The 27852-nt window shown below is 43.1% G+C and overlaps 1 protein-coding gene across 2 annotated transcripts in view; it reads right to left on the bottom strand.

Annotated features, from left to right (window-relative positions):
* CBFB (core-binding factor subunit beta) overlaps positions 1 to 27611 on the bottom strand; it is a 38465-nt gene extending 10854 nt beyond the window's left edge. Inside the window, exons 1-5 of one of the 2 annotated variants that reach the window (XM_088534587.1) lie at positions 27516 to 27611; positions 27314 to 27400; positions 23020 to 23136; positions 5912 to 6028; positions 1544 to 1670 (exon numbers count right to left, since the gene is read on the bottom strand). In XM_088534587.1, coding sequence (XP_088390713.1) covers positions 1544 to 1670; positions 5912 to 6028; positions 23020 to 23136; positions 27314 to 27400; positions 27516 to 27593 — 526 coding nt within the window. In that variant the 5' untranslated portion in view covers positions 27594 to 27611. The remainder of the gene's footprint in view (positions 1 to 1543; positions 1671 to 5911; positions 6029 to 23019; positions 23137 to 27313; positions 27401 to 27515) is intronic. The other variant, XM_088534586.1, reaches the window with a different exon arrangement.
* Between the last annotated feature and the right edge of the window lie 241 nt (positions 27612 to 27852).

The following is a 27852-nucleotide window of genomic DNA, read 5'->3' as shown; positions in this document are numbered from 1 at the left end:
GGCTCCCTGTCATGAGTCATATCTGCTGTGAAGACCCAGATGCTTAATATTAACTCAGTCCGAACCTTAATTGACAAAGTTTTCATGCCTTCTAGTTGCAAAATAATGGTTTTCTACACTTCAAGACAGGAATTCAAGACAGGAATATGGCCCAAAACTCCAATAATGATTCCAGAAAGTCTCACTGATTTTAAGCCTTCAGCACTCAAGTACAGAGCTTCCTTTCTGTAGGAATGAAAGTGGGGAAGAAGGTTAACAGCGAAGGAAAATAATTCAAGAAAAGCTGTAAGTAAAACAAGGTCAGGAAAACAAGATGGAAGGCAGGGTGTACAGTTCCTATCATGTGGTTCACATCAAGGCATTCACTCTTGTTCCAAGTAAGCTACCTCAGATCCTCATAACCAACTTTAAGTTAATTTTCCCTTTTGAACTGACCTCGCAACAAGGCTAGAGCTTCGCTGTGACCAACAGACATAACGATTCAGCCCATTTCGCTCTTGCAAAGATCAGGAACACACAGACAGGGGGTTTGCCTTCGCTATGCTGACACCTAGCTGGGCTGCATCTCCTCAAAGTGACCCACGATATTCTCTAGATCTTTCCTTTTTCTCTCAAAATTGCTCTGTGCCTTCCCTTTTTACTTGGAAGGGAGCAAAGTCTGTGTAACCATCTCAGTATCAGTCAGCAGGCAGATGGGGAAGACGTGTAGCCACAACAGTGATTGAATTTTCTAAAATCCAGAGTACAAGCAGACTGCTCACATTTGCTTACCGGAAGCTTAGACCGTAGTTCTGATAAACTAGAAAGCTGAGTTCTCACAGAAATTTAAACAAACAGTTTTCTCAATATTCTTTGCCTGATCTGCAACTTGCCTTAACTCACCAATTCTCCCTCCTGTACTGCTGGTCCTCTCACAGCTCTGCCCTTTCCGACATCACTGAGCAGCTGCTTTGTATTCCCTTTTCTGGCTCCTCTTTCCTTGATCCCAGTAATTTCTGCTCTCATCACTAAGGAAAAGGATTTAAGGCTGTGGGGCCCTAAAGCAGCAAGGAACAAGGAAGAGGGAACTATACCAGTGAGGTGGAGGAAAGGAATAGCACTAGAGAGAAAAAGATGAGTGGAAAGTAAAGCTAAACCTGCAGGAGAAAGCAGACTGCGTCAACTGAATCTGTTCACCAGTAATGTTTTTCACAACACACGGTGAAATTATCTGCAAATTATCTGCCTGCAGCTCCCTAAAGCTTCCAGGCCTCATAAGAGAGGCATGGGAGAGAAGGCCCCTTCATCTGCTTTTAAAAAATCCCTTTGACAGAGATGTAGTAGCTCTGCAAGCCAGCCTAGCCTTAAAACTTAATACCCTAAAAAAGATCACCTACAGAGGGGAAAAAAAAAGGCAAGAATGAAACATTCTTAATTTAAGCTTCAAAAACTTGAAATTTGAGTGTTAGAAACAATACATTTTGCAAACGACAAACAAAATCCACAACACTGTACAGACACACACATTATTGCAAATAAGCTAGAGTTTTGGGAAAGTACTAACCAGTTACTGACAGCAGCTGTGAAACCCTCACCTCCATTTCCTCCCGATGAGACCTGTCTCTATCCTCGAACTCGCGAGTTCTTCTCCGAGCTTCTTCAAAGGCTTGTTGTGCCAATGCATCCTCCTGCTACCAAAGCAGATGACAAAAAGATTGCCCACATTTCTACCAGACTGCATTTCTTTGGAATATTAGAGATCATCTGACAATGCCAAAAACAATTCAGTGCTACAGCGGCCGCCACGACACCAAAACAGGAGTTATTCCAGTAATCGCTAATAGAGGTTAGTGATGACTGCTCAACTTCATCCCTGCAAGATCAGTAACCAAACCTGCAAGGCAGCCGCTATTTAAATGCATTTTCGAAGCAGGAACTCCTTTGCAGAAGGATTTGCTTTCTCATTGTTAGTACTTCAAAGGAAACCTCAAAAGTTCTATGAGACACAACACATTTTATTCTCTTTATAAAAGTCATTTTTAAGACAGCATTTACAAATATATCTACCAAAGAGTTCGTTGACACCCTAATACAAAAGTAAACTAATTCTTTCCATTAAAAAAGTATTAGGTAAGCTACAGATTAATTAAATCCTCCATTTTCTCACAAGCTGCTGCAGGTGAATCAGTATGAACATTGAGACCCATTATGTATCATTTAAATTTAGTTGCACTAGAAAATGCAAAGCTCTAATTACCCCTCCACTAATGTGTGCACATGCACATACAAATCAGAAGAAAGCTGGAGGCTTTCTGCAGCCCTGCTCTTTGATTTTTAAATATAATAGCTTATGGACAGGAATAGCTTTAATGAATTAATGCACAAAAACTTTGATTTACATTTTCTATTGGAAAAATATAATAATAAACAAAATGTTTTTAATATCTAAGCCATTAATAATTGGCTTACAAATTATTTCCCTTTAAGATGGGTAGTTAGACTTATTTTGTTCAGAATTAGAGTAGGTATTTTTGTTCCCCACCGATGTTTTCACGTGTCCACAATGGAGTAGCCAACCCTGAAGAGGAACAACACAACTGTAAAGAATAAACTGAACTGCTTCTTCCCCGGTAACGCTTCAGCCATGACTGTTACTAACTCTGCTTAGGATGCCCACACACACACGTTATGTTACTTTAAAGCCAACAGTTCTCTTAGAGAGATAAAAAGCCTAACCTTGGCAGAGGACAAAATCATGCTGGGAATCCCGCTACATTTTTATATACCGGGGGATTAAGTGCATAAATTTTTTAATTCGAGATAAAGCCTCCCTGCTGCACGGTGTGCTGGATTGCTCTTCTTGCCCGAGGCGCAGCCCCTCGCGGCCCCGCGCGCTGCCTGCCCAGCACCGCCTGCGCACAGCCCAATCCCCCAAACGCCACCCCGAAGGGCAATGTTTAAAGCTGCCAATAAGACGGCGCTTTGACAGCATCTACCATTTTTCAAATGGGAATTTACCCCTTTCTAGCTCTTTTAATGTTCATGTTCACAGCAGCTGAGGTCAGGGAGGGAAAAGTAAGGATGTTCTTCATAATGCAAAAGGACAGAGATAAAACTGACTGACTACAGAAATGCTGCCTTATTACTCATTTAAAGAGACTACATAAAATGTCATTACCACCCTATTTTAACAGGCTTAATGTGGATTTCTGTGTAAAGGGTATTTACATTTTGCCATCGTTTAAAGCAGCCGTGTAACAAAAGGCTAACGTAGAGACCCTGCCAGATTATTTTTTAAAAATGGCCATGACCAGCAAAATCAAAATCAGAGTATCTGAGAAGAATCAAAGTTTTGTCATCCAGAAGGAACACATGTTAACAGCTGAATCATCAGTTTACCAATGTCTGAGAAAAAAAGTAAAAATGTCAATAAATTAAAAAATACCTGCTCTGCTTTTGGTAATGTGCTATAATAGTTAAACAAGCAGGATCTCAGGATCTTGGACATCAGGAGCTTAAGCCTTTCTTCCTCCCCTAAATGTCATCCAAATCTAGTAATTGTAGCCCCGTGAATTTCACTATATTCAACCCAACCATTTATCCACCTGACTTTAAGCCTGCAAAAGTGTTCCAGGGAGGAGTGTACTAACAAGCAGAACAAGCAGCAAGTTGTGTCGGCCTGAAAACAAAACAAAACAGAAAACCCAAATCAAAAAACAGACTCACACAGACACACACACAGAGCTGAGATGGGAGCTGACAGCAGAGCAGTCTGGCAGGAAAAGCTTTAATGAGAACAGCATTAGAGCTCCAGGATCCACACAGCAAGAACGGCTCCTTGCAGAAGGGATCTGTGAGGACCCAAGCCAGAAACAGATGTGGGCTCAGTGAGAGTCAAGACAAGCACCAAACTCGAGGAAAACTCCCCCCTGCATGGGGGGCAGGCGAGGATGTGCAAGGAGCTTGGGCCACGGAGGTGACAGCGGCAGCCAAGAACAATTTAACCTGAGCCCCAACAAGGCTTCCAACACCGATGCATTTTATCCAAATATAAACTTTTTTTTTTTTTCCTCCTCAACTGTTGCTTTATGTAAAAACAAGTCCAATGCAACATAAAGGTGTATTTGCTTTTCTGGGCTTGCGCATAGTACCTTTGGACATGGACAACTCCTAGGCACTACTGTTTTAGCAAATAACATGGCTAGTAACCTCCCAGTAACCAACATGGGGAAACAGAGAACAGATCACACACCTGTAAGAGTACAAAAACAGAGCGCTCAATCCACACGGTGTTTAGTACCTCCGGCTCAGACCCCGAACTCAGACTAAATCATGTGCAAGTGCACAAAGAATTTTTTTTGAGGACAAAAACGCTCGTTAAACATAGCTAAGAGCCTGCACGTCAGGAAAGTAAAATAATCCAAGATCATGCAAGTAGCAAGAAAACATTTATTATAAAATCAACACAAGGAAAGGGAATCTATGCATTTCACAACCCCCCTTTATAGATGAGGGCCCATTTTTCCCAGGGACTATCACATTTCGGGTAAGAATAACCAGCGTGCCCTGAGCGCCCACTCCAAATCAGCCTCTTCCATTCCTAAGTCACCTTACTTTAGTGTTGGTTGTTTTTCAAACGTATCATCAATCAGCTTGAAGAACCTGGGGATTTCTCTTGCACAATCCTCAGAGGTCTGTGTTTGAGCTTGCTGTGTAAGGCGCTAGACAAGAGCAGTTCTGGTCCACGGATTTCACAGCATTTATCTCTTCTCAGAGAGAAAACTGCTGCAACAAACTTAGCTTGCTCAAGTGCCAACAAAGTAGCAGATGCTATTTTGAGCATCAGTGTTCAAAGAAAAGCTTGGTTCTGTGGCTTGGACACACTCAAACTAACACTGTCTCACTAATATGGAAGTTGGTGCTTAAGGTTTAGGAGAGGCAGAGGAGGATAAAACTTGCAACTATTCATATATATAAAATTTAATTTGAATACTTCTAATTTTTATACAGAAAGTAATCAAGACATCCCCCCACTGTTCATTTGCAACAAATAAACAATGCTCTGTGTGTTTAAGGGGAGTCTTCTCATGGCTTCTCAGTTGTTTGGTGGTGACTGGATGCCGTACCAGAACAACTAAGAAGGAAACCTCAAGAAAGGGAGGACTGAGAATGAGGTGCACATGGTGCAAATGGAAAATAAATCCTCATTTAAATCAGTTCCAGCGTACAACTGCCAGAAGCACTTTGCCAGAGAGAGTTACCACCCTCAGAAAGGAACAGCAGAGGTACAGTTGGGCAGAAGCACTTCAGCATTATTGAGGTTCACATAAGAAAAAGCTTTGTTCCAAGAACAGAAGTCACCAGTGAGGATCATACCAGACACAGTCCTTAGCCAACCTGTCTGGATGACGCCTCAGCTGGTGCTGAGGACCTATGGCCACGTCCTCAGTACAAAAGGTTTTACTTTGGCCTCTCCCTAGTGTAGCCCTTAGAGGCCAAGGCATTAGGTGCGTTCCCACAGGATCCTCTCCAGCTCAGCTGCATCCAAATGGAAGGCAATTCACACACTCAGACTGCTCTGTTGGATGAACCACGGCACGGTAAGTGGAAACAGGAAGGATGTTATTTAAAACGTGGGCATTTATGCAATCATGCACCTTGCAAGTTTTATTATGTGCAAATATCCCTATAGATCAAGATGAGGAATGGGAGCCAAACGAAAGGAAAAAGCAACAGTTCACATGAAGAGCAAGTTTTTGCTAAGCCATTCATATGTACAGGGTACAGAAGACATCACACACACACACAAAAAAAGGCATCGCTAAGGTCACAAATGTGAATTACTTGTATTTCCAGAAGAGTCTAGGGTGCAGGAGCACTAATATTCCCTATTCACACATTTCTGAAACCAGCCACGGGCAGACTGCCTTACCTGTGCCCTCTCCTCATCAAATTCCAGGCAGCCCATACCGTCCAGTCTCTGCAGATCTATCCAGCCTTTCCAGATTACACAGACACCATTAAGAATCATGGGTGCCTTCAAGTACACCTGAAATTAAAACAAAACATATGCAATGAATTTGAAAGCATTTGCACACACATGCATACATGGAAAATACCGAGGCAGGAAGCCTCTATATGTGCTCTTAGAAGAGCCTCCAAGCCAGGCAGTAACATGAGATTCCACTTAGCAGTTGCTCCCGCCTCCTTTCCAAGGACTCGTTTTAATCAAGGGAATGCTGTAACTTTGCCTACTGTAGAGCATGGAATAGATTTAGGCTGTGTTCTCATTTTATAACCCAGCCTGCACCCGGATTTGGTTAGAATTCCCTTCCTGCTTTCAGCTGCAGGAGCTTTTTTCCTCATCAGGTTACCCTCATGTCACAAGAAGGGCCATGGTGCCAGCTAGGGAAGATGCTTTATCAGAGGGACTCCATTTAAATGGTTAAATGAATCCAGGTCTTCCTGCTGTCCAAGAGTTTGCTATAAAGCGATGTATTCTGAAAGTTATAATCAATAAAACATGCAGCAAGTCAATAACCAAGAAGGAAAGGTTATTCCAGGTTTTCCACCAAAAGCAGCACAGATCCAAGCTTTCTGTCCTGGAATTCGCTAAAATTTCTGCAGGGGCAGCACTCACAGGGGTGCAGAAGAGCCTCTGTGAACACAGCAGGCACAGGGAGCGTGAGTAAGATGTGGAGTAGCAGGAACCCACCTCCCACCAGTCTCATTTCAAGAATCCTCATTTCAGAAATAGCAAATACAACATCACTCTTTCAGCATAGTCTTGCTCATTCATCCCCCAAGAAATTAATGCAGTACAGACAACTGATTTAATTGGCATGCTTAATTAGCTTAGAAATGAAAAAGGCAGTTAAAGGGCCCTTTAGAAGAGTCATTCTCTTCTACAGTGAAAGCATAACATAGATTGAAAGGGAAAAAGCTGAGCAAAGACCACACACAATCCCTACTCTAATACCAGCTACTTCTTGCAAAAACAAAAATGTCCTTTGCAGATTTTTACTTAGGGGTCACCTTTCATGCACGTGGAATACCAGGATTTCTGCGGCACTTCCCCCTAGGAGCAGGACACGCAGCTTTTCAAAGAGAAACCTTCCAGGAGGGAATTCTCTTGTGCTTTGGGTCCCGCTCCCCACCCCCTGGGAATGCTGTGCTGCCACGGGTGCTGGTGCACGCAGCTCGCTGACCCTCTGCGCGGGTGGCAGGGCTGCAAAAGCAGCACCTCAGGCACCACCAAGGAGCCTGAGCGGCTTGGGGAAGTCTCCAGAAGCAAAGGGAGAAAAGGGAACCGGGCGGACAGAGGTGCCGCCGGCGCCCGGGATGACGCCCGCGAGGGAGGCGCACTCTGCCCGCGCCCGAATCCCAGCCTTTAAAGCCTCTTCAACCCTGAAGGGTTCTTGTTGCTACCAATAATGACCATTTTTCACTCGGAAAAGTGCGAGCTCCTTAACTAGCTCCTTGAGCTCTGAAGATTCCACAGAATCATTCAAACTGAGTAATTCCCATATACTTACGTGAAAATACACACTATAAAGCACACAAATGCTCCCTCCTTTATTGTAGGGAGGAATTTAGCCTCTTGCTCCCCCCTCTCCTCTTGCTGGAAGGATGGAAACCACCTAAGGCTGTAGCCAAAACCGTTTAACCACATATTTCCTTCTTTTCAGATAAAGCCATGGTGGTTCCTTTTCAATTTCCAAGCTTAACAGAATATTACTAAATTGCTCCTCTTGTGTACAATCACGTGAGCTACATTAGTGTGCCTCAAAATCCAAAATAACGTTATCTTTTAAAAACTTGCAAAGTTCTGAATTCCAAAAATTGCCTAAAGAAGGCCACGCTAAGATAGCAAGGGAAAAATCCACTTCAATAAAGACCCCAAGCTCCCCCTTCATAGTACAGAGCTATTCATTTTTTCATCTAAAAATAAAGACAGGTTTGGTAGAATATCTCTTTCAAGATTTTGTTGCTAAAACCAGATTAATTGCATTTAGATCATTTTACAAATCCTCCCCGCCCTTCTGGTGCTTTTTATGACAACATCTGGCAGTCAGGCTAGTAAAACTCGAGACACTTGGGTGAAAAGCACTTGAGCAGGAAGAAAAAGGAGGGGTTGGGAAATAGGCAATTACCTATTTCACACTCAGTATAGCAATTTAATGGTACCTAAAGAAACACCCTACAGGGATCCATGCCAGAAGATGAAATTTAATGATCTGTATTACACTGGTGCCTCTTTCAGAGCCAAGTCCATCCTAGGCACAGAGAGGCACAACTTCCCCAACATGAAGCAGACTGGAATACACCTCAATTAAATATTATCATACACAGGTTAATGGAGGAGAGAGCAAGTTCATATGTATGGAAAATCTCAGCTGGGTTCTTCCTCATCTTCCTGCATACTGCATTTTGTTCCCTAGATAATTAAAAAAAGGCAAAAACTTTTGTCATATGCAATATTAATAAAAAAAGAAATGAAATGAGACCAAAAATTTTATATTTGTGCATCTTTTAGTTTCATCAGGCCACAGAGCTTGTATTCCCTCATTGATGCTGTAGTACACACCTGCTGCTTTGCCCGAGAAACACCAGGTACCAGCACTGCTCTCGGAACCAGCCGGTGCACAAACACTCTACATTAACTGTGCAGTAGCAGCCTTATTTTCCACACATTGACACAGCCAAAACTCACCAGTTTGTTTGATTTTGAGACCTGGATAAACTGCCACGCTTCGAGACCTGCTTTCGACATCCAGCTCATGTTTCTGAACCCGCTCAAGTGGGTGAGAGACACAGTGAATAACGAAAACACAACCACAGAGGCAACAGCACACCATGATTTAGCACCTCTTTTTGGAGGAGAGGCAGCTTTGGAGAGCAGTCACCTCTGCACACAGGCTCCTGCAGCAAAATGCCTAATACACAGGCTGGTGGCATCCTTGGAGCTCCTGGCAGGACAGTAAGCCATAAAGCAGCTTTCTTTACATATCATAGCAATTTTTACTAGCGTGTAACAGCCATCTGAGTAGAGATTTACCTGTTATGTCAAAGTTTTTCTCTTCTTGCAGTTCAAACTGTCATAATAAACCATAGCAGTAGCAAAAATCTTTAGTAAAGAAATTCGTACTCATGTTTTACTTGTGCTCTGCTGCCCTACCAACCAGTTGGATTGATCCCAAAGATGACTGTTCTGCACCTCCAATGAACAGAGTATCTCGTCTTTCTTCTCACACTCCCATTTGGGCACCCTTTCAACTGATCTCTCTTATTTTGCTTCATCTGCATTTAAATGAATAACCATCCCCTGCAACTAAACAGGAGTTACTGTGTAGGGGGGGAGGGAGAAGAAAAGAAAAAAAGCCAGGGGCTTGGTTCTGTGCAACACTTGGTTCATGTTTTTATAAACCAAACTTGATTTGAATAAAGTGAAGTAGAGAGAAGGCAATTCTCAATGACTTGAAAAAAAGTTATTTTACTTGAGCTCGAGACAAAACCTCAGTTTCACATCCTATTTTAGTTCTCTAGTAAACCCTTATCTCACCATAGCAGGGTATTTAAGTGATGTGATGGAGATAGGTTATCGGGGCGCTCCATCCTCACATCCTGCAGTTACAGCCAACGCTCCCTGCCCCAACGGAGCCACTTCCTGCACGGAGGTTCCCGGCGGCGGCTCCGCCACCCACGGCCAATGAATCAGCCATGGGGCCACCAGCGGGACGAGCGGCACCACCGGCACCTTCCCACGAGTGACCACAGGGAGAAACAGCTGTAAAACACTCATTCCAAGTAAGATTTTAAACCATCAAGTCTGCTGTCATTTCGGCTTCTTCTACAATGTTCAGAATTCACTGGATTTGCCCGCCCTTCTTGCCAGTTTACCTCTCGAGATTTGGTCAGCTCTATTTACCTGGGAATGAAAGTCAGGAGAGTTTAAGGAAAAAAAGAATGCTGCTTAGAAAATCAAAGAAGTGAGGCAGACTTTGGTAAGATCTATGAAACAAAAGAACTCCCGCTTGGAGAATTTATACTGCTGTAAATATTTATTTTATTCAACAACTGGGGAAGAGGATGGCATTTTTAATCTGAGAACAATAGACTTCTTAGCAATTTATAATGATGCATTAAAGTTGAAGAGCTCAAAAATCCATCAAGTTTAAATCAATCCTGGCACCTCCTGTGCTCCAAAGGGTGGGGAACAGAATCACTCTCCTCATTATCTGCGCTACCAATTACAGCACCCAGAGAACAAAAGCAACTAGATCAAATATCCTCTGAGATTAACTTATAGTTGGTGCCCTGTCATACCCAGGGTTCAGAGCCAGCATTTTCACTCATCTTAGCATTATAGTGCACAAACTCATTAGAACTACTTGCAAAAATGTTTGGTTTAGTATTTCCCCCAAGAGCCCAAGCCTGATTCCTCTCAGTCCAAGGGTTAAAGGCACCTATTGGCTAGTTGCGTTTTCCCTAGTTACCTGCATTTTTCATAGGTTTCTCTGAATTTAAAAGGGACACACACTGTGGACACACTCCACTGGAAATTCCAACAACATTGCCCTATTGACAAACACCCAATTTTGAGAGCTCAGCCATATTACCCTTGCTTTTAAAGGAAAATAAAAAAGGCTTTAAGTTGTTCCAAAATGTGCATCATGAAACAGTTCCCAGCCCGTGAAAATGAGATCACTGACTGTGCTAAGCGTTCGTCCTTCAGCTGCTCTGTAAGAAGCAAAGGAAGTGACGCTTCCTGGCAAAACCAGCCTCCTTCCTAAACAGCCGTACGTGGATGACCAAGCTGTGGCTTTCGAGATGAATGCGCAGCCTGCGAGCGCCGTGAGGGTGGCACCTGTGTCACTGCCGTGTCACAGCGGTCGAGCAGCTCCCCGGCAGCATGAGAGCGGCCGGCAACGCGGGCGGCTGCCCGGGGAAGGGGAGCCCCTCCGGTCCAAGGACCGCGTCCCCTGCGACCTGCCCGCGGCTCTGGGCCGCTCTTCAGCGGAAAGCCTCTTTGGAGCAGGCAGACGGCAGCTTTTTCCTGCTCCTCTACATCACCCGCACACGCCACGAGAAACAGCAGGCATTAGTTTTACAGGCCACAGGGAGGATTTCTGGAAAGACAAAAGTTTTAGTGGTCAAAATGAAACGGGGTTTCTCTTTCCCATTAGCCTATGGCAACAGGTCAAGGCCTCAAGTGAAGCAGAACCATCCGCGAAGCTGCTCGCGCGGGAAGAGCCTCCATGCAGGCTACAGGCTTCACAAAAGGAAGAAAATAAAAAGGATTGTAAAGGCAGCCTTTCATAATGCAGTATTTTAAGATTACAAAAAGCAGTGGAAATACAAATTCTCAGTCAGGAACAAATTAACATGAAGAAAAGAATTTGCTGAATTACAAAATATCCCATGGATTGCTAACAGTCTGTACTAAAGTTTTAATAGCAACAAGTAAAACAAAAATAGCTAAGCACAGAGCTAACAAATTTAACTATTATTTGCAAGGTTTTGCTCTATATAAACAATTAAAATTGTTGCTTAAAATCTTCAATCTCAGTGTTTTTTTTTTCCCCTAAAGAGCTATATCCCTTGTTTGTATGAATCCAATGCATTGGAACTTACTGAGAGGCACTCAAAACCTAAAGTGAATTGGGAAACTTGCAGCTATGAATTAATTTCCCAAAAGTTTTCAGTTTAGTCTGAGCTTTATCAAAATACAGCACCTGTCAAATTCAGGAATCGGGAGAATACTTAAGCTTCAAAAAAAAGGTTTAGGCTGGTAAATTCTCCCCCCCATGAAAACCCAGGAGTTGTTATACGCCTATTTACACAGGCTAATGACAAATGTGATTAAGACGTAACTCCTACATTAACTTGAGGCATTTCACAAGGAGAAGTCTCGAGGCAGTTCTGCAGTAAGTTCCGCTCTAGATCACCACGACACAACTACCTGCTTTAGCTCTCTAATTACAGAGAGAAGCGTTTGGATACGAAGCGATAGCATTTCCTCAGCATTTCCCCTCAGGAAAGCAGCACTCGGATTCAGAACCAACAAGCCCTCTCAGGCAACATTTGCTACAAACTCCTAAATAACATTTCCTGGAAGCGATCTTCACAGCAAAAGCTGACAGTTGCCAAACCTTAAGCATGATTACCTAGCTTTACCACCAACAGAAGTAGAATTTGGGGAAAGTCTTTCTGGATAAATAAAATTCAGATGTATTATTGAATGGAGAACCATCCATTTCTACAATCAAACTCCTTTATGGACCCCATTAAAAATTTCTTTGCAAAAACCATCAGATCTGTAACAACACTTCTCTCAACAAGCTTTCCACATCACTGAGAAACTACGCTGGCGATTTCAGTTTTGGTTTCCCCAAACATCAAAAGTAGTAGATTTTTTTTTTCCACTAGACTGAAGAGTCTGAATGAACAAGTCACTCAAAAATACGTATTTCTGATTTTCATTCTTCCCACGTTAGTTAAATTAACTGTGCAATTACGACTCCCTTTCACAAGCAGATCAACACTTCGTTAGAGTATGCAGGTTACTGCTTTCAATTAACTAAAAAAGTCATGTAAGAAGCACTAAGGATGTTAGAACAAATGCAGTTAGTATCTGGTCGGACTACAGCCTTTGACTCCTGTATTAAAATCATCCATCAGTGCTTACATTCAGAAGTTAGCAGAGAAAAACCTAAAACTATTGCACAGAAACAACAACTTGAGTAAATAAATCTGCAGACAGCTCCCACAGCTCATCTTTCAAAAACATTTTAGCTGCTAGACTCAGCAGTAAACCAAAGCCACCAAAAAGAAATGCAAAGCAAAAAGCAGGCAGGTGGCTGCTTGGTTTTGCAAAGTCACTGCAAAGAAGCCCACGCTCCCCAATGCAAAACGTGCCTCGTGCTCAGGCTGAATCCAGAGGCCTCCAAAAAGACAAAAAGCAACCACACAGTTGGAACGGAGTCAACAAAAATGCAAGGAGCAGAACGTGGGGATAATCTGAAAGGCAAATATGCTCTGGGGTTTTCCCCCATGATACATTAAAGAGTATTTTTTTTCATTACATTTTTTACTACTCGATTCCAAAGGAGAAAATGGCTGGATTTTAAGTCTCCTCTGCCAAAATGCATGAAGAACAGCTCCACTTTTTATTGTAACTGGGCATTATATTTGAAAATAACACTGCTGCAGAAGCAACTGCTGCCATGCTGCAATAACCACACAGACCTGCAGCAAACCACTGCTTACCTGCAGCAAACCAGCCAACTAACATCAGCACTGTTTTCTGCCACATCGATTATGTATTTCAGACAGAAATTTCAAAATGAGTGCGGAAATCGACTCTTCTTTCAGAAGAGTGGTGTAGCGAGAAAGAAAAAAATAGTTGTAACTAATTATTTTAAAGATGGCTTGGAAAGAAAGGTTTGAATTACAGCATGCTCCTGGAGTGCAAAATAGCAAAACCGTAACCTATAAAGCACAGGTTCAGAAGAGGAATTAAATCGACCAGCACGGTGCCCTTCTGGCCCTACAGGTCTTGTAAATGGGGACAGCAACCGGCTCTGACAGCCGGCACTAGGACACATGTCAGCACTGCATTACTGGAAATTACCCCGTGCAGCTGCGTGCAGAACAGGGCACACAACAACAACCACCACCGCAGCTTAACAGCAACAACTGCAGCGGCACTTGGTCCTGCAAGGAAGAGGCTCCTGGTGACACAGCCCTTTAGGGGACCAAAAACTGGACGCCCACGAGCCAAGCTACGGATGCAGCTCCAGAGCCACCGACAGACTGTGCCCACAGCGCCTTTTGCAAGGGGAAGGCAGGCAAGTGAGAAAAACAAGAAAATCTGTTCTGAATTAGGTAACTGCTGCTATCTTCCGCTGTGGAATGAAGATTTTGTTTTCCCCTCACGTTTCAGAACGGCGCCTAAATAGTGTCTTAAACCTGTATTTTTAAACTGAAAATTTGAAGAGCATAATGCCAGTATACTCACAAAAATACTCGATAGGAACAACATTGGCCGGCAACCCATAAAGACCATTCAGGAACAAGACCAGGGTAAGGAAAGGCACTTCTTTGCCCTTCGGCTGTTATGTCCCTGAGTGCTTTGACAGCCACTTGAGCAGGATTCAAGTCTGGAAAAAATGAAGAAGCCCCCCACACTCCACAAATTCCCTTAAACCAGGCCTGAGAAAGCAGAAAAAAAGGGAAAGACATAAAAGCAGACCAGATGTCCCCCTGTTTAAAAATAAAAATGAACCAATAGAAAGACTGGCAGACCCACAAAGAAAGTTAGTTTTTGTAAGACTATCTGCACTTGAACACGAAGAAGTAAGGAAGACTACCCTGTTTCTGATTAACTCAAACTGACTAAGTGAGAAAAAAAAAAACGAGGGTATTTGACAGAACAGACACAGACCTTCTTGTGTGCTGGGCGTGGTTTTTTGTTTTGTCTTTGGCTTTTTTGATCATTATCCTCCAAAGATGTTCTGAAGGAGCCACGGGACCCACAGCACTTGAATTTCCTAGCTTTTCTGCTGAAACCACCCAAAGTACCAAAGCGGCTCCTTTGCTATCTGGATTGCTTCTCTTCCCCAGAGGATTGGCTTGAAAAATGGTCCACATTTCCAGAAAACATGAAACAGAGGAGGGCAGGGACAGAATTTGGTGGAGGAAGAGGAAAGAAGGGGATGCTACAGATGCAAAAAGATTAGCAAAGTGCCTTTCAGTTTCATTAGCTTCCAACCCAGCTGCATCAGGTTCTTTCACTGAAATGAGGCACATATGGTAAACAGCGCAGTGAAGAACTAATGCACGAACGGAACGCGAATTCAACCAGTCACGCTGCATTAAGCCTTAAATTAATGCAAGTTATTTTTTTTGTTGTTTTTTTTTTGTATACCATAATGACTACTTAGTTTTCATCACCCAATAAAATTTTATGGTGTCATAATTATTCTAAAGAAAGGCGATCAGCTTCAGCAGAGCAACAACGCCTAGGAATCTCCTTTAACAGAAAGTTGTACTTTCAGACCTATTTTTAGTATCAAGTTCTCCAAACAGCCAAATCCCGAAAAGTATACAAAGAAAAGGTGACTAGAATTCTCCCAAAGCAGGGAAAACACAGAACCAGCTCTGTGTGAACCACAGCGCAAGGGAGCAGGGAAGGGATTTTAATGCAAATTCTTACGCACCATGTATTTTACCCCACTTAAACCACCTAATGATTCATGTTCCTGACGTTAAAAAGAAGAAAAACAATCAGAGCTGATAAGAGCTTTATTTCCTCAAAAGCCCAAGGCTCAAGTTCCAGACAATCAAAAAATGACCAAAAAAAAAAATTAAAGGAAAAAAAATCCACACTGCTCCTTTGAATGCTTTGGTCAAGAAATCCTACCTACCTAGGTAGAACCATCCTATACGTTCTACTAGTCTGTAATACACTGTGAAGCAATGGAAAACAGCAGGTTTCTGGTATGCTGTAACTACAACCCTGGTGTCTTCCTCAATGAAGACTCATTAGGCTACTCGGATATGTAACTGCACAAGAGTGTCGCTTATTCAAATTTCCCGAGTCATCTGGAGTCAAGTTCATGGCCCACCATGCCTCTATCTAAATAAAGACTCTTGTCCTCAAAAATCAGAGCAGCATTAAAGCTTTATGCAGAAATCCCAAAGCACTCCATTACATGAGAAAAAAGCACCACTACAGTTGTAGTATTTTGCCTGTACTGCCTCTACCAAAGATTTCTTTTTTAAAAAAACAAATGCTTTTTACAGAGAGAAGCTAAGAATTTCTTCTGGTCACTGCCAATTTGTTTTGTCAAGCGATGCTCACTCCTTGATAGGAGATATTTCATCAGGAGACCCAAGTCCCTATCAATATCATGCAGCTGCTTTCTTCCCTAGATTTCAGTCCAAAAAGCCACCTGAACTGCATGAGCAGCACCACTTTGCCCTCAGTCACTCCATTTCAATGGAAAACTAAAATGTAACAACCCTTACTGTAAACCTCATGCCAGGTTCAGTAACTTCTGCCACCTTCCATAGATTTTAATCATCTTCATCTAAACCGAGATGAACTGATACAACAGGTTTCATACCCAGAAGTCCCACCGCTCGAGAGTGACAGCCTGAAACCGTTAGAAATAGCTGAAATACAAAAAAGGAGCTGGAGTTCTGCACAGCCTCCCCAAAGAGCCATTATTTGGATCCTGTGTACAAGTCTAGACATGAATGAAAAATGCATGGATTTTTTCCTTGCTTAGACACATCTGCAGCATCAACTATTGCTTAAAAGATAGTCCTTTTGTTACCACTCGCATGCAATTGGAGTAGTGCTGGTCTGCAAGACAGTAGTCCTCATTTTTTCTGTATTATTGTCACAATATATGTGTCGGGCCAGCTTGTTAAAGCATCGAATATGCAATTATGCAAGCTAATTATCTTATTTTGTTACTTGCCCTTTGGACAATAAAACTTGAAGAAACATTTCAGTAACTTTCTGAAAAACAAGTTTCCTGTAGCAAACATTCAGACATCTCACTGAAGACTTTTGGAAAATACCACGTATTAAGTGACTTGCACAAGGCAGCAGACACATCCTCAATAGCAGCATTCTGACTATTCTCATTCATAAGAGGAACAGAGAAGCATAATGTTAACAGCTTTGCTTAGTAAGTAACAGACTGATAGGCAAACAAAAGACTCAACAACCCAAATGTCTGGATTTCTTCCAGTATCTCTGCTGCAGGCATCTTGAGCACCGCTTTCATCCACACAACACTCATCCGTCCTTACGTAGAGCTGGCTCCCAAATGTAAAATTTAACTAACATGTTCTGGTTTTGTTCCTCTTCTGACAAACTTTAGGAGGCTGGTATTAGTAAAAGGGAAGTCTTGTCTATACAACTGTAATGGATGCCTTCAGATCACTGGAAGGAAGCTTAGGGTAATGCATAAAATGTGACCGAATAACTGCTTCTACAACATGTAATAAAAGATAATCCAAAACAGGTGTCCGGACAGCAGGACTGAAGTATTTAGGTGCTGCAGGGAGGGCTGACAGGTAGGCATCACATAAATAGCAGGGAAATACCATCAGCACCGCTCCTAAACCTGTTTCAAACCAGCACAGCGGCTGCGTGTGCATGAACAAGACCGTGTGCGGCAACACAAGTATTCGGAGGAGCGGGGGGAGTGGGAAGATTAAGGGGAAAAGGCTGTGGGTATTTGTCACACGAGGTGCCTGGGGTGACTCACGCTCTCGTGCAGGAGGGCACCGGGTGATAAATCAGTCTGCAGCAACAACTGCCCCCGAGGCAGCCCCTGGCTGCCGGCCAGCGTGGGACAATACTCACCCAGGGAGCTCCAGAGATGGCTCTTGCAAAGACCAAGCTGGTAAAAGGACATAAACTGGACAGATTTGGGCATTTCCCTGCTCTCTTGGAAAATGAATAAGCAAAGATATACTCTGACTATTCGGCTTCGAAGTGAGTTGCTATTAAACTGAGTTCCTCTACTCAAGAGCTGGTCACAACGAATACCAGCCTCAAAGAGCCCAGACAAAACAAGGAGAAAGGGTATCTATACTTTATAGAGGGCCATAAACAAGGAAGTGATATCTGGGGAAAAAAAAAAAAAACAACAGATCTGCTGAAAGGGAAAAAAAAAAAAATTCTTAAACACACGTACAATAAAAAACCTAGTCACAAGCATCCGTTGAAACCTATTTTCCTCCCATCAGGCACATGCCTGGGTAGAAACTCCCTCTCTGCCTTTGCAGGATCCCTGCCGCACACCTCTGGAATTAAAGGCTAATTTTTTTAAGCTTTCAGGAAGAGAAAGACAAAGAAATGGCAGAAGTGCAACAGGCAAAAGCCCCTCCAGACGCCTAGGCACACGTACAGTTAAGCAGCTGAGGTCCCTGCACTGACCACCAGCTGCATTTTACTGTTACCACAACATTTTTGGGTTGTGGGTCATTATGGAGAGCTGAAGCGACACAGCCAGACCAAGAGCAGCAGATACTAACACCAAAGATTTCCAAGGCAGCCCAGCAAAAAGGGTTCTCTTAAATAAATAAAAGCACTGAACTGTAGACAGGCACCAGTCACATCTCGCCAGTTCTGCATTCCTGAAGGAAATTGAGAATAAACTCAAAGAGAAATTTCGCATCGTTCAGCTAGGACAAAGAGGGAGAACAACAACGGAATAAAAAACCTGCCGCCAAAATATTGTTTTCTTAATTCACCAGTGGATTAAAGGACCAACCTAAAAAACAGCCTGCAGAGCTACACAATGAGCCTCGGCCTCCTGAGCTTTGACTGGCAATGCAACAAGACGGTTCTGCAAGAGGACCAGTCTACGTGCAGGACAGTCCTGCGACACGAATGTCCTCCTCAGATGCCCACACACATAAGCAGAAAAGGGAATGAGAACAAACAGTCCCCTTAAACGCTGGTATTTGCCAGGTTTTCACTTATATTGTACCTTACATGTCCATGTGTCCTCCCCATGGGCAAATGGCTCTGTCAACTTGGCCAGGCGACAGTCAACTTCTTGGGGTCATAGCACTAAGTATCTCCAGAATGACCTTAAACCGAGATACTCATGATAATTTGAAAGAGCATGAAATTACCACAGATAAATTAAAGGACAGAGTCTTGATGACTGTTAGCACCTCAACTATTAGATTATATGCAAAGATAAAGTGATGACCACATGCACCTTAGGGCTGAGCTAACTCTATGGGGTGGCACACACAACACAATCTTTGAGTAATATTATGGCTTCCACATACATTTTTTCTAAATTAATAGCATTGGATATCCTCTCCCACACACGTAGACAAAAAAATTAAGCCAAAACCACTTTGGTCCAGGATCTGAACCCGGCAGCCTGCAGGGTACCCATGCCAGGAACTCTGCTGAACGAGAGAAGGTTTCAGATGTGCAATGCAATCTCCATGCTTTACCCATAAACGCTGCCAGACTGAAAATACAGGAACCTGAAACAGGGCTCTTAAGCACTACAGTGGAGATAAACGAGAGCTGAAACTTTAAAACAGTTTTGGAGGCATCCTTTTTTGTTCCAAAGTGTGCAAAAAAACCCCGAAACTAAACAAGGGAGCTGCTAACCCAGCTTTACTTGAATGAATTAAAGGCTTTTCACCGAATTCTTCAAACACTAGCATGAACCAAAGTAAAAACCACAGGTCGAAACAGGCTTATACGGGTATTCAGATTGGGGTCTTGGTTATCAAGCTATCCACTTAATTCTGGTGAGAAGAAAAGTCCCAAAGTAAAACCAGCTCTGTTGAAAGAAATTTAAATTTAACTTTTGTTTCTCACTACCTTTTTTTTAAACTGTTGTAGGCTTTGTCCTGTGATGATTTTTTTTCATATGCATCTGAGTATTTACCATCATCTGCTTATAGCCAAATTTCCTAGTTGTTACAGGAAAAATAGTCCATGAGGAGAAACCCAGCATCTTCAGAGGAAGAAAACCAAAGTTCAGAATTCTTTTAAAATGCATCCTGCTGCTCAAGGCTGGAACAAAGTTAATGGTTTAATGCAGTGAGTAGAAGCCCTGGCTACATCACACATGTGGCCACCCCGACAGTCGGAATCCATTTGCGCTCCATCCGACGGGCTTTCTTGTGGAATCCTGGCGGCTGCAGCATCTCCCACCGAAAGGAGGCTGTGCTGAAGATGCGGGTTTACGAGCAGCTGCTGCCGAACAGCAGGCAGGAAGCGGAGTCGCATTAGAAGTGAGATGAAGAATAGGATTAGGAAGGGGAGGGCAAGGAAAATAACTTCACACGCCTCATGAGGGGCCCTGTGCATAACGATGGGTCAAGGCATTGAAACAGCAAGAAAGGGATGCCCGAGCACTGAAACGCTTGCAGGTGAGGAAGGCTAGAGAGATCTAAGAAACCTCTAAGAAACAAAGGACAGGGACAATTTACACTGCAGGAAAAGGTATGCAAAATGGACAAAGCAAGAGAAGCCGATTACGCTCTTCTTAAAAGAGGGGAATTGCAATAAAATTATTATTTTAGAAGATTGAAAGGAAATCTGCTCCCACCTATGCAAACTACAGCCCGAAGCAAAAATGAAAGAACCGCACTAAGCACAGCAAAAGCTGCCTTAGTAACTAGAGATACTGGATAACCAAGGGGAAACTAAAACACTGCAAACCATTCCAGGGTGAGATGACATGAGATTTCAGGCAGCAGAACACTTTGCAGGGTTTGCCTCAATTTCTTTGCAAGTTTATTTTTACGGCTATATATATATATATATTTTTTTAAGAAAAGAACAAGGACTGGATACCAGTTGACAACTGACAGGATTAAGCAACCTTGATATTCTTAGGAGATCCAGAAACACAAGAAGCCCAGGATTGAGGCCCCTGAAACCATCCAACAGGATCACAGGGAAGAATGATGTTCTATGATTTCTAGGCTCTAGAGAGCCTTTTTTTTCCCCCCCAGATGTTTGTATTTCTTTAAAGCAAACCTGCAAAATTGCTCAACTACATAGTTAAAGGATGCAAATTTTCTGCATGTCAGAAACAGCACAATGTTAAAACCATCTTTAAAAAATGTTAAATTTAACATAATTTTTCTTCTCATCTTCTAAGCTTAAAACTTAGCCACCCAGTTCTTGAACTACTGAAGACAGGGTGTTTGCTAGAAGCCCACAACCCACCCACTGTGAACATCAGATGTACAAAATTTAAAGGCAAGCTAAGCCTAAGAAAAATCCCTCACTTCAGAAATATCAGAATGAACAAAATGAGCCTATGAAGTGAACATTCACCTTCATTCATGGAGTCCAGGATTTCATGTGCAAGGGTTTTTCCCTCTCCAAAATGCAACCATCAAGAAGCAACATTGCATTGATAATCTTGTAAATCTATGTACAAAACTGCTTAGGCACAATAGGGACATACTTAAACTCTGGATAAACTATTTTGGGCCACCGCTTGCTTAGTCAAACACTTAAGCAGAATTCCAGAATAAAAATATTCTAGTGTTGGTAATTTTATCTACATTCTAGATCTCAAACTAGTGCCTAAAATAATAATTAACTGACAGCTCCCCCCAAAGCCTTTTTTATTCATATAATTAAAAACATGCCTTGCTGGCTTACATCCAGTGATGAACAAACACACGTTATGCACTGCCTCAAGAATCAAAGCTCATAAAACAATGTTGCACAGAGCTACAGAAATCACATGGTGATGAGTTCAGAGGCTGCTGCAGCCTATGAAAGAAATTCTTAATAAAGACAAGTTGGAAAATCCAGAGGGAGCAAAAATCTCGGGCCATGCAAGCGATAAAAGAAAGGCAACTGTTGGTTGATAAGGCGAGAAACGCTCCCACCCTGCTCGCTTCTGTGCTGATGGTTTTGGGGGTGGTTTAGCTCAATCCCGCGCGGAACAAGCCCGCGTGCGCACGGGTTTTAGGGCGGCAGAGCTGGATGGGCACGGAGGGTTTGAGCTGCTCACGTTAGCAGTATCACACTATTCCCTTTTACCAGCCTGCGCGCTCGGTGGATCCAGCCGAAGCAGTCTCGGATTTACTGTAAATACACATAAAACAGGGAGTGGCAGGCGGTAACGAGAGTCATGTTCTATTTTAATGCGCAGTGCCCAGGTTCCTACGTGATTGAGGCAGCACCAGAAAATGGATGGAATAGCTCAGCACTTTAGGAATTCATTCAGAGAAAACGAAGTTAAAAAAAAAAACATGAAAATAAATAAAATTATTTTTGAACTGGCAAGAAGAGAGGCTACAGTCTTCTTGCATGTTACAAGAAAAATTCCTCTTTCAATTGTGAGCCAGAATCAATATTTTTCAGCGAGAGCCAGATTCAATTCGATTTCCTTAGCAAAGCAGTCAGTGCCCAGCAGAGCCAACTTCGCTCCTTCACCCCCAATTCGTCAACCTTCGGCAAGCCTCACAGGGCTAGATGGAAAATAATTTTCCCAAAAAAAACTCATTAACTTGAATTCCAAACTCCGTATCTGCCCCTCAGGTATTTTTTTTTCCTTCCTGTCAGGCATTCCTACTGCAGGAAATATTTATCTGCCACCTAGAAGCATTTAAAGGACCCAATATGCCACTAAAGCAGAGTGTGTTTCAAATATTTCCTCCAGTTTCTTAAACTTGGTAATATTAGTTTTTACTTATTACCAGAATGGGCAGAAGCAAGAGTTGAAGTCTATTAAAATCTGCACCAAAAAAAAAAAAAAAAAAAAAAGGGAGAAAAAAAAGCTAGTTTGAAATAAAACAGAAAAGCTAAAGGGGCTTAAATGCTGGTCCAAACCTACTGAGGTCAGCAGAAATACTACTGACTTCAGTCATTACTGGAGCAGTCCCAAAGCATTTAAGTAGCACAGACAGAACACAGCATCTACATTTTTAAAGGTATGGCTTCCCTTGGTAAGACAAAACCATTCCTAAACAGTTCCAGTAACTTCATTCTGATGAGATTAGGCAAGGTTTCTGTCGTTAGCTTTGAGAGTAGGGCTTATTTTAGATGTTCATGATGAAACTGCTTAAAAATAAATAAAAATAAAAAATAGAGGTCCTTGTTGTGCTAAATTAAATGCTCAATTTGCTGTTTATCAGGTAACAATCTAAGGCCCAAAGTAGTAACCTGCTCAGTATGCAAATTTGTTAGTCCAACAAATCGTTGGCCGAGAACCGATTTCTGCGCCATTCTAGAAACATCTACAGAAAACACTAACGCAATTTCAATCGCTCCCGTAAAGTTTCATCACAGTGTGATGACAGAAATCAGGTTCTGTTATGAAAATAAGAAGCCACTGGTATTGCCCACATTTCCCTCCAAAATAGCGAGACTAGGGGTTATCGCACCGGTATTCAATTGTACTCGCACGACTGAGACGGTAAATAGTATTTCACGTCATAGGTGCAATTCATATTACTATGACCAGAAGCACAAGAAACATTTCCCAGCTGCAACAACTTCCTTCTTACCTTGCCTCCTTCTCTTTCAAAGTCGACATACTCCCGGGTTGGTGTCTGTCGCTGCTCCCCCTGCCAGCTGGCCGGAAAAAACTGGAGAGACAGATTGGTTCCTGTGGCCACAAAAGCCTTTTAGAAAAATCAATACAAACAGGATCAGGGAGCAAGACATTACATAAATTATGCAGGCAGTCATTTATTTTTACATCAGTTTATGTCTTAAGCTAGGCAGCATGGAGAATGCTTCAAGTCAGAAACATGCACTCATCATTTTTCTTAAGTATTAAGTTACAAACATCTGATTCCATTTTGACAACATTCGCCATTGGCTGCTTCGGATATAAAATACAACATGGAATCGATACTTCTTTCAAATCAGTTTTGCTGACATTAGAATCTGTCATTTCAATTCTGCCTGGATACCCTCTACCAACTTAGTATTTGAAGCACTAAAAATTGCTCGTGCTTTCCAAAGAGCTTGCATTTCTATAGAAGTATCTCTGAGGGAAAAATGAACTCCCAATAGCTGCTACTTGGGGCAAGTTTTCATGATCTATTTACGCCTAGACAAACACTTATCTGAACAGAAATGCATTTATTCCCATCTCACTGTCTGTAGACAAATAAGCATCCAAGAACCGCTCCACATGCCACATGTTATTAGACACCAGAGCGTGATCCTGGTGCCACGTTAGACACCAGTGAAACACAGTGTCAGGGAGAACAGGTAGGAGCAGCGATTCTTGTATCTGCTCCCTTTGTGAAACCGCTAAAGGGACTGACTTAAGACTATTAGAAAAAGTGCATGTGGTTTTCAAGTAAATAATTTGCTAGTGCCTCAAATGCGAGCCCAAGTTTTCCGTACAAGCCTTCTGCATTCATTTGCACACCTCATGAACTCCAAACAGGAAGGAATGCCAGTTTCTAAGGGTTAAATTAAAAAGGAGAAATATTTCAAAGCAGAATTTAGTAGATTTACAGCATTTCTGTTCTGTGCTGCACTACGCCGTGCCCTGTGAGCACGTGAATGCTCAAGAGTGCTGCCAGAATAGAGCTCTACTCACAAATCTCAGCGTCAAACATAATTTGTTGCAATCAAATAATTGGATTGATTACCGTGATCACTTAGATTTAAATGGTCATCAATCCAGAACACAGCTTTTCTACAAAGGTGCATAAATACTCCTCTAATAGCTGGAATTTTTTAACAAGGGGGTTCCTGACAAGCAAGCCAGAATTCAGCAACTTCGTGGTATAAATATCACTGTGACACTCGCTGTGACACAGTAGCTCTACATGTCATTTAGTTCCGGTCACAGTACTGCAACATTGTCACAGGACTAATTCCTCCCATTTTGAAAGTAGAAGTGCCCTTTTTTATTATTATTTATTTAAAGGGAGAAAAATCCCCTGCAATCAGGTTCCATTCCAGGCTCTAAGAGCAGTTTCTAAGAAAATCTCTCCCATTAAGCACATGTGCAATGCCATTAAAATTGATAAATCAGTCCTGCTAGCACTAAGAGGATTGTATTGGTATGTTAGCATTTGTCTGAATGCAATACTCTAAAGATAAATATTTCAAGCCACGTTAACAGAAGCTTCACCAGGGATACATTTGCACAAATGGGAAGCATAAATCAGCAAAGGCTACAGCCCATCGGTTATCAGGTTATTTGCCAGGCTTGTATTTTATTTGTTTTTTGAGTGGTTCTATTTAAGCAATAAAATTATCCCTACCGCTAAATATTTTTGACTCATCAGGTCACCACTACTCCACACATTCAAAAAACACCTTCCCACCTGGAAGGATCTTTAGCAAGAGTGTTTTAGACTATTTCATTTACATGCTTAAAATCACCTATACCAAGGAGCAAGATTTTTGGGTATAAACGCGCTGATATCTGCAGCCTTCCAGACCACTAAAGTTTCTGCAGGCACAAGTTTCTGCAGACCATAAGCAATATACTCCCTTTCAGGGAAATTAAGCACCCATTCCCTCCAAAATATCTGAACGACTACACAAAAAAGAAGGGGAAAAATAGGAAAACAAAAGTACACAAATTCCTACATCCTCATGGAATCATGTAGTCAACACTCAGACCACAGGCTATTTAGAAGTTATGTAGGTATTTATATTCTCTAGATTTTTGAAGTGCATCTCCTCCCTTTAAAAAGATAAAAGCATCCAATTAAAACCCCCCATGCTCTGCCTAAATCAAATCATCAATCAATACTGAAAAATCCAAGAACTACCTTACTGGTAACAACACAGGACTACACTACAACCAATAATTTTAAGTTAAAAAATGGAAAAAAATAGCAAGCACAACCCAGCACCATGTTGGTCTTAAGCTTGAAACCAAGAAGATTATAATTTGCTATCCGTAATCTTTTAAAGCAGAGTCGGAAGCACTATCGTAAATGCGAGCCTCCAATTTAGCAAAAACCTTATCAGCAACATGAGGGTGTCTTGACCTACATTTACACACAAGTAAGTGCCTTCCAACCAAGTACGCAGAGATAAAGTCCCTCAAAACAAATTTAATATGTAAAGTTATTTTCAGGTTATCAAAGCAGTTTACTACAAGCGAAATACTAAGCTTACTTAGCTTAGTAAGCTTACTTAGTACCTCGCTGTTAACTATTTTTCTTACTCCATCAAGAGTTACTTGGCAAAGGTAACCAATCTATTGCAAGCACTACAATTAAATTCTTAAAGCCATTTTCTTTCCTGTTTTTCTTTTTTTTCTCCTTTTTTTTGGGGGGTGGGGGGGAGCTTAAAATATGTGAAGTCACTTGCAAAGGCTCCCCTTGAAAAAATAAAAGAATAAATCTTTTATCTCTAAGGAAATATTTGAGATTAAAAAAAAAAAAAAAAGTAAGATAGCTCAATTTTTAACATCAGTCATTGTACACTCTACATTTCTAAATAAACCTGACTACTCATGCCCTGTTTGCAGAACAAAACCAGATGTTTCAGGTCAAGAAATTTGGCGGTTGCTTTGTAATTAAGTAAATGGAAAAAAAATGCAGAATAGCCATCGCTGATAGCTTCTCCAAGGGATGCAGTTCTGATGGAGCAAACTTAGAAATCCAAGTGTGGATCTACAGTGATTCCTCACTTATAGAAACACATGCATAAGCTGCACTTAACAAGCTAATTGCAAACTAAGTCGATTTTTTCCTTTTCTATATAAAAAGGGAAGGGCTCAAGTATATTATGTGCTTTCACCTGTTCAGGAACTAGAAACGAAAGTAAATTAAGTTTTCTTTACCTACCCATTGTTTCCCTGGTGACTTTTTAAAGGGAGGAGAAGCATGCAGTGAAAAAAAAAAAGAATTTAAAAAACGGAGCAAAATTAAGAGCCCGACTATAGAGAGCTTCTCACAAAACAGTGCTCATGGCTCCAAAACCTCACGGGAGAGGCAGGAATAAGGGCTAAAGTTACCTAGTAAGAAGGAGTTAATAACCAGATCCCTAACAATAACGCTGCGAGACACCGATCTCGCACAAGGAACTGGGCTCAAATCAAACCAGGAAATAACCAGTCACTTCTTGACTACTCCGAGCCATATTTAACTTTAATTTCTGATTCAGAAAAAGAGAACGGGGGGGGGGGGGCTGTAACTAATCTTAATGAATGAGAAAAAACAGGGCTGAGCTTCGAGCTCTTAAAGCCACATTTTCCAAGCAGTAGCTTGAACCCACAAAAAAAATCATCTTATTGAAGAGTTCTGCAGCACTACATTTGGCGTAACCTGACGTACCGCTGCTCTTGAAAAGCCGCTATCCCCTCTCCCCCCAAAAAAATGGGAAAAAAAAGAAAAATAATAGAAAAAAAACGGGGAGCGTAGGGGCGAAGTGCGCTGGAGCGGGCGGCCGCCGCGGCGCGGGCAGCAGAGCCCGGCCGCGCTCACAGCTCGCCCCGAGCACCAGAAAAGACTTTTTCTCGCCCCGAACAGGCGCCGCTTCCCTCCCTCCCTTGACGCTGAGCGCTTTGCTCCCGGCCAAGCCGCCGCGCGCTCACACGGCGCAAATCTCAGGGGCGGGAGAGAAGAAGAAGCCCTTTTCGTGGCAGTTTTTCGCCTCTCCGGAGGGTTTCGGGGCCGTGAGGCCGGTGACAAGACCGGCGGGCGAGGGTCCTGAGTTTCTGGGGGGCAAAAGCGAAAACTTCCGAGCGGCAGCGGGGCCGTGCCGGGAAGGGCGGCAGAGGCGCCCCGCAGGGCCGGGCCCGGGTTCGATCCCCGCCTCCCCCCAAGGGAAGTTTGGGGCGATTTCGGCCCTTTCTGGGGACGAGGCACTTACGATCTCGGAGCGGCCGTCGCGGCAGGCGTTCTGGAAGCGGGCCTGCCTCTCCTCGTGGGGCCGGTCCCTGAAGCCCGTGTACTTGATCTGCGGGGAGCGGGGCGCAATCAAGGAGGGCCCGGCGGGCGCGATAAGGGCGCGCGCAGGCTGCGCCGCCCGCGCTCTCCCCGCTCCCGCCCCGCCGCGTCCCCCCGCGCCTCACCTCGCACTCGCGGCTCAGCTTCCTGAAGAACTCCTCGTTCTCGAACTTGCTCCGCTGGTCGGGGACCACCCGCGGCATCGTGGTGGCGCCGCCGCCCGCCCGCCCCGCGCTGCCCCGGCCCCAGCGCTCGCCTCGCGCTCCGTGAGACCCCCCTGCCCGCCCGCCCCCAACCGCCGCCGAAGCCCGCGCCGCCGCCGCCGCCTCCTCGTCGTCGCCCTCCGCCCGCCCCGCCGACTTCCTCCCGCCTCGCAAACTCCGGCCCAACAGCCGCACCATTCACAACTCCGCCGCCGCCGCCGCGCATGCGCCGCGCCGCCCCCCGAGGGGGCGGCCGCCC

This window comes from Tinamus guttatus, unplaced genomic scaffold (genome assembly GCF_059628265.1).
Source record: "Tinamus guttatus ecotype Peru unplaced genomic scaffold, ASM5962826v1 Tinamus_guttatus_pri_ptg000576l, whole genome shotgun sequence".
Taxonomy (NCBI): Eukaryota; Metazoa; Chordata; class Aves; order Tinamiformes; family Tinamidae; genus Tinamus; species Tinamus guttatus.
Note: the sequence above shows the minus strand (reverse complement) of the source record. Positions and strands in the feature narration are given on the sequence as shown.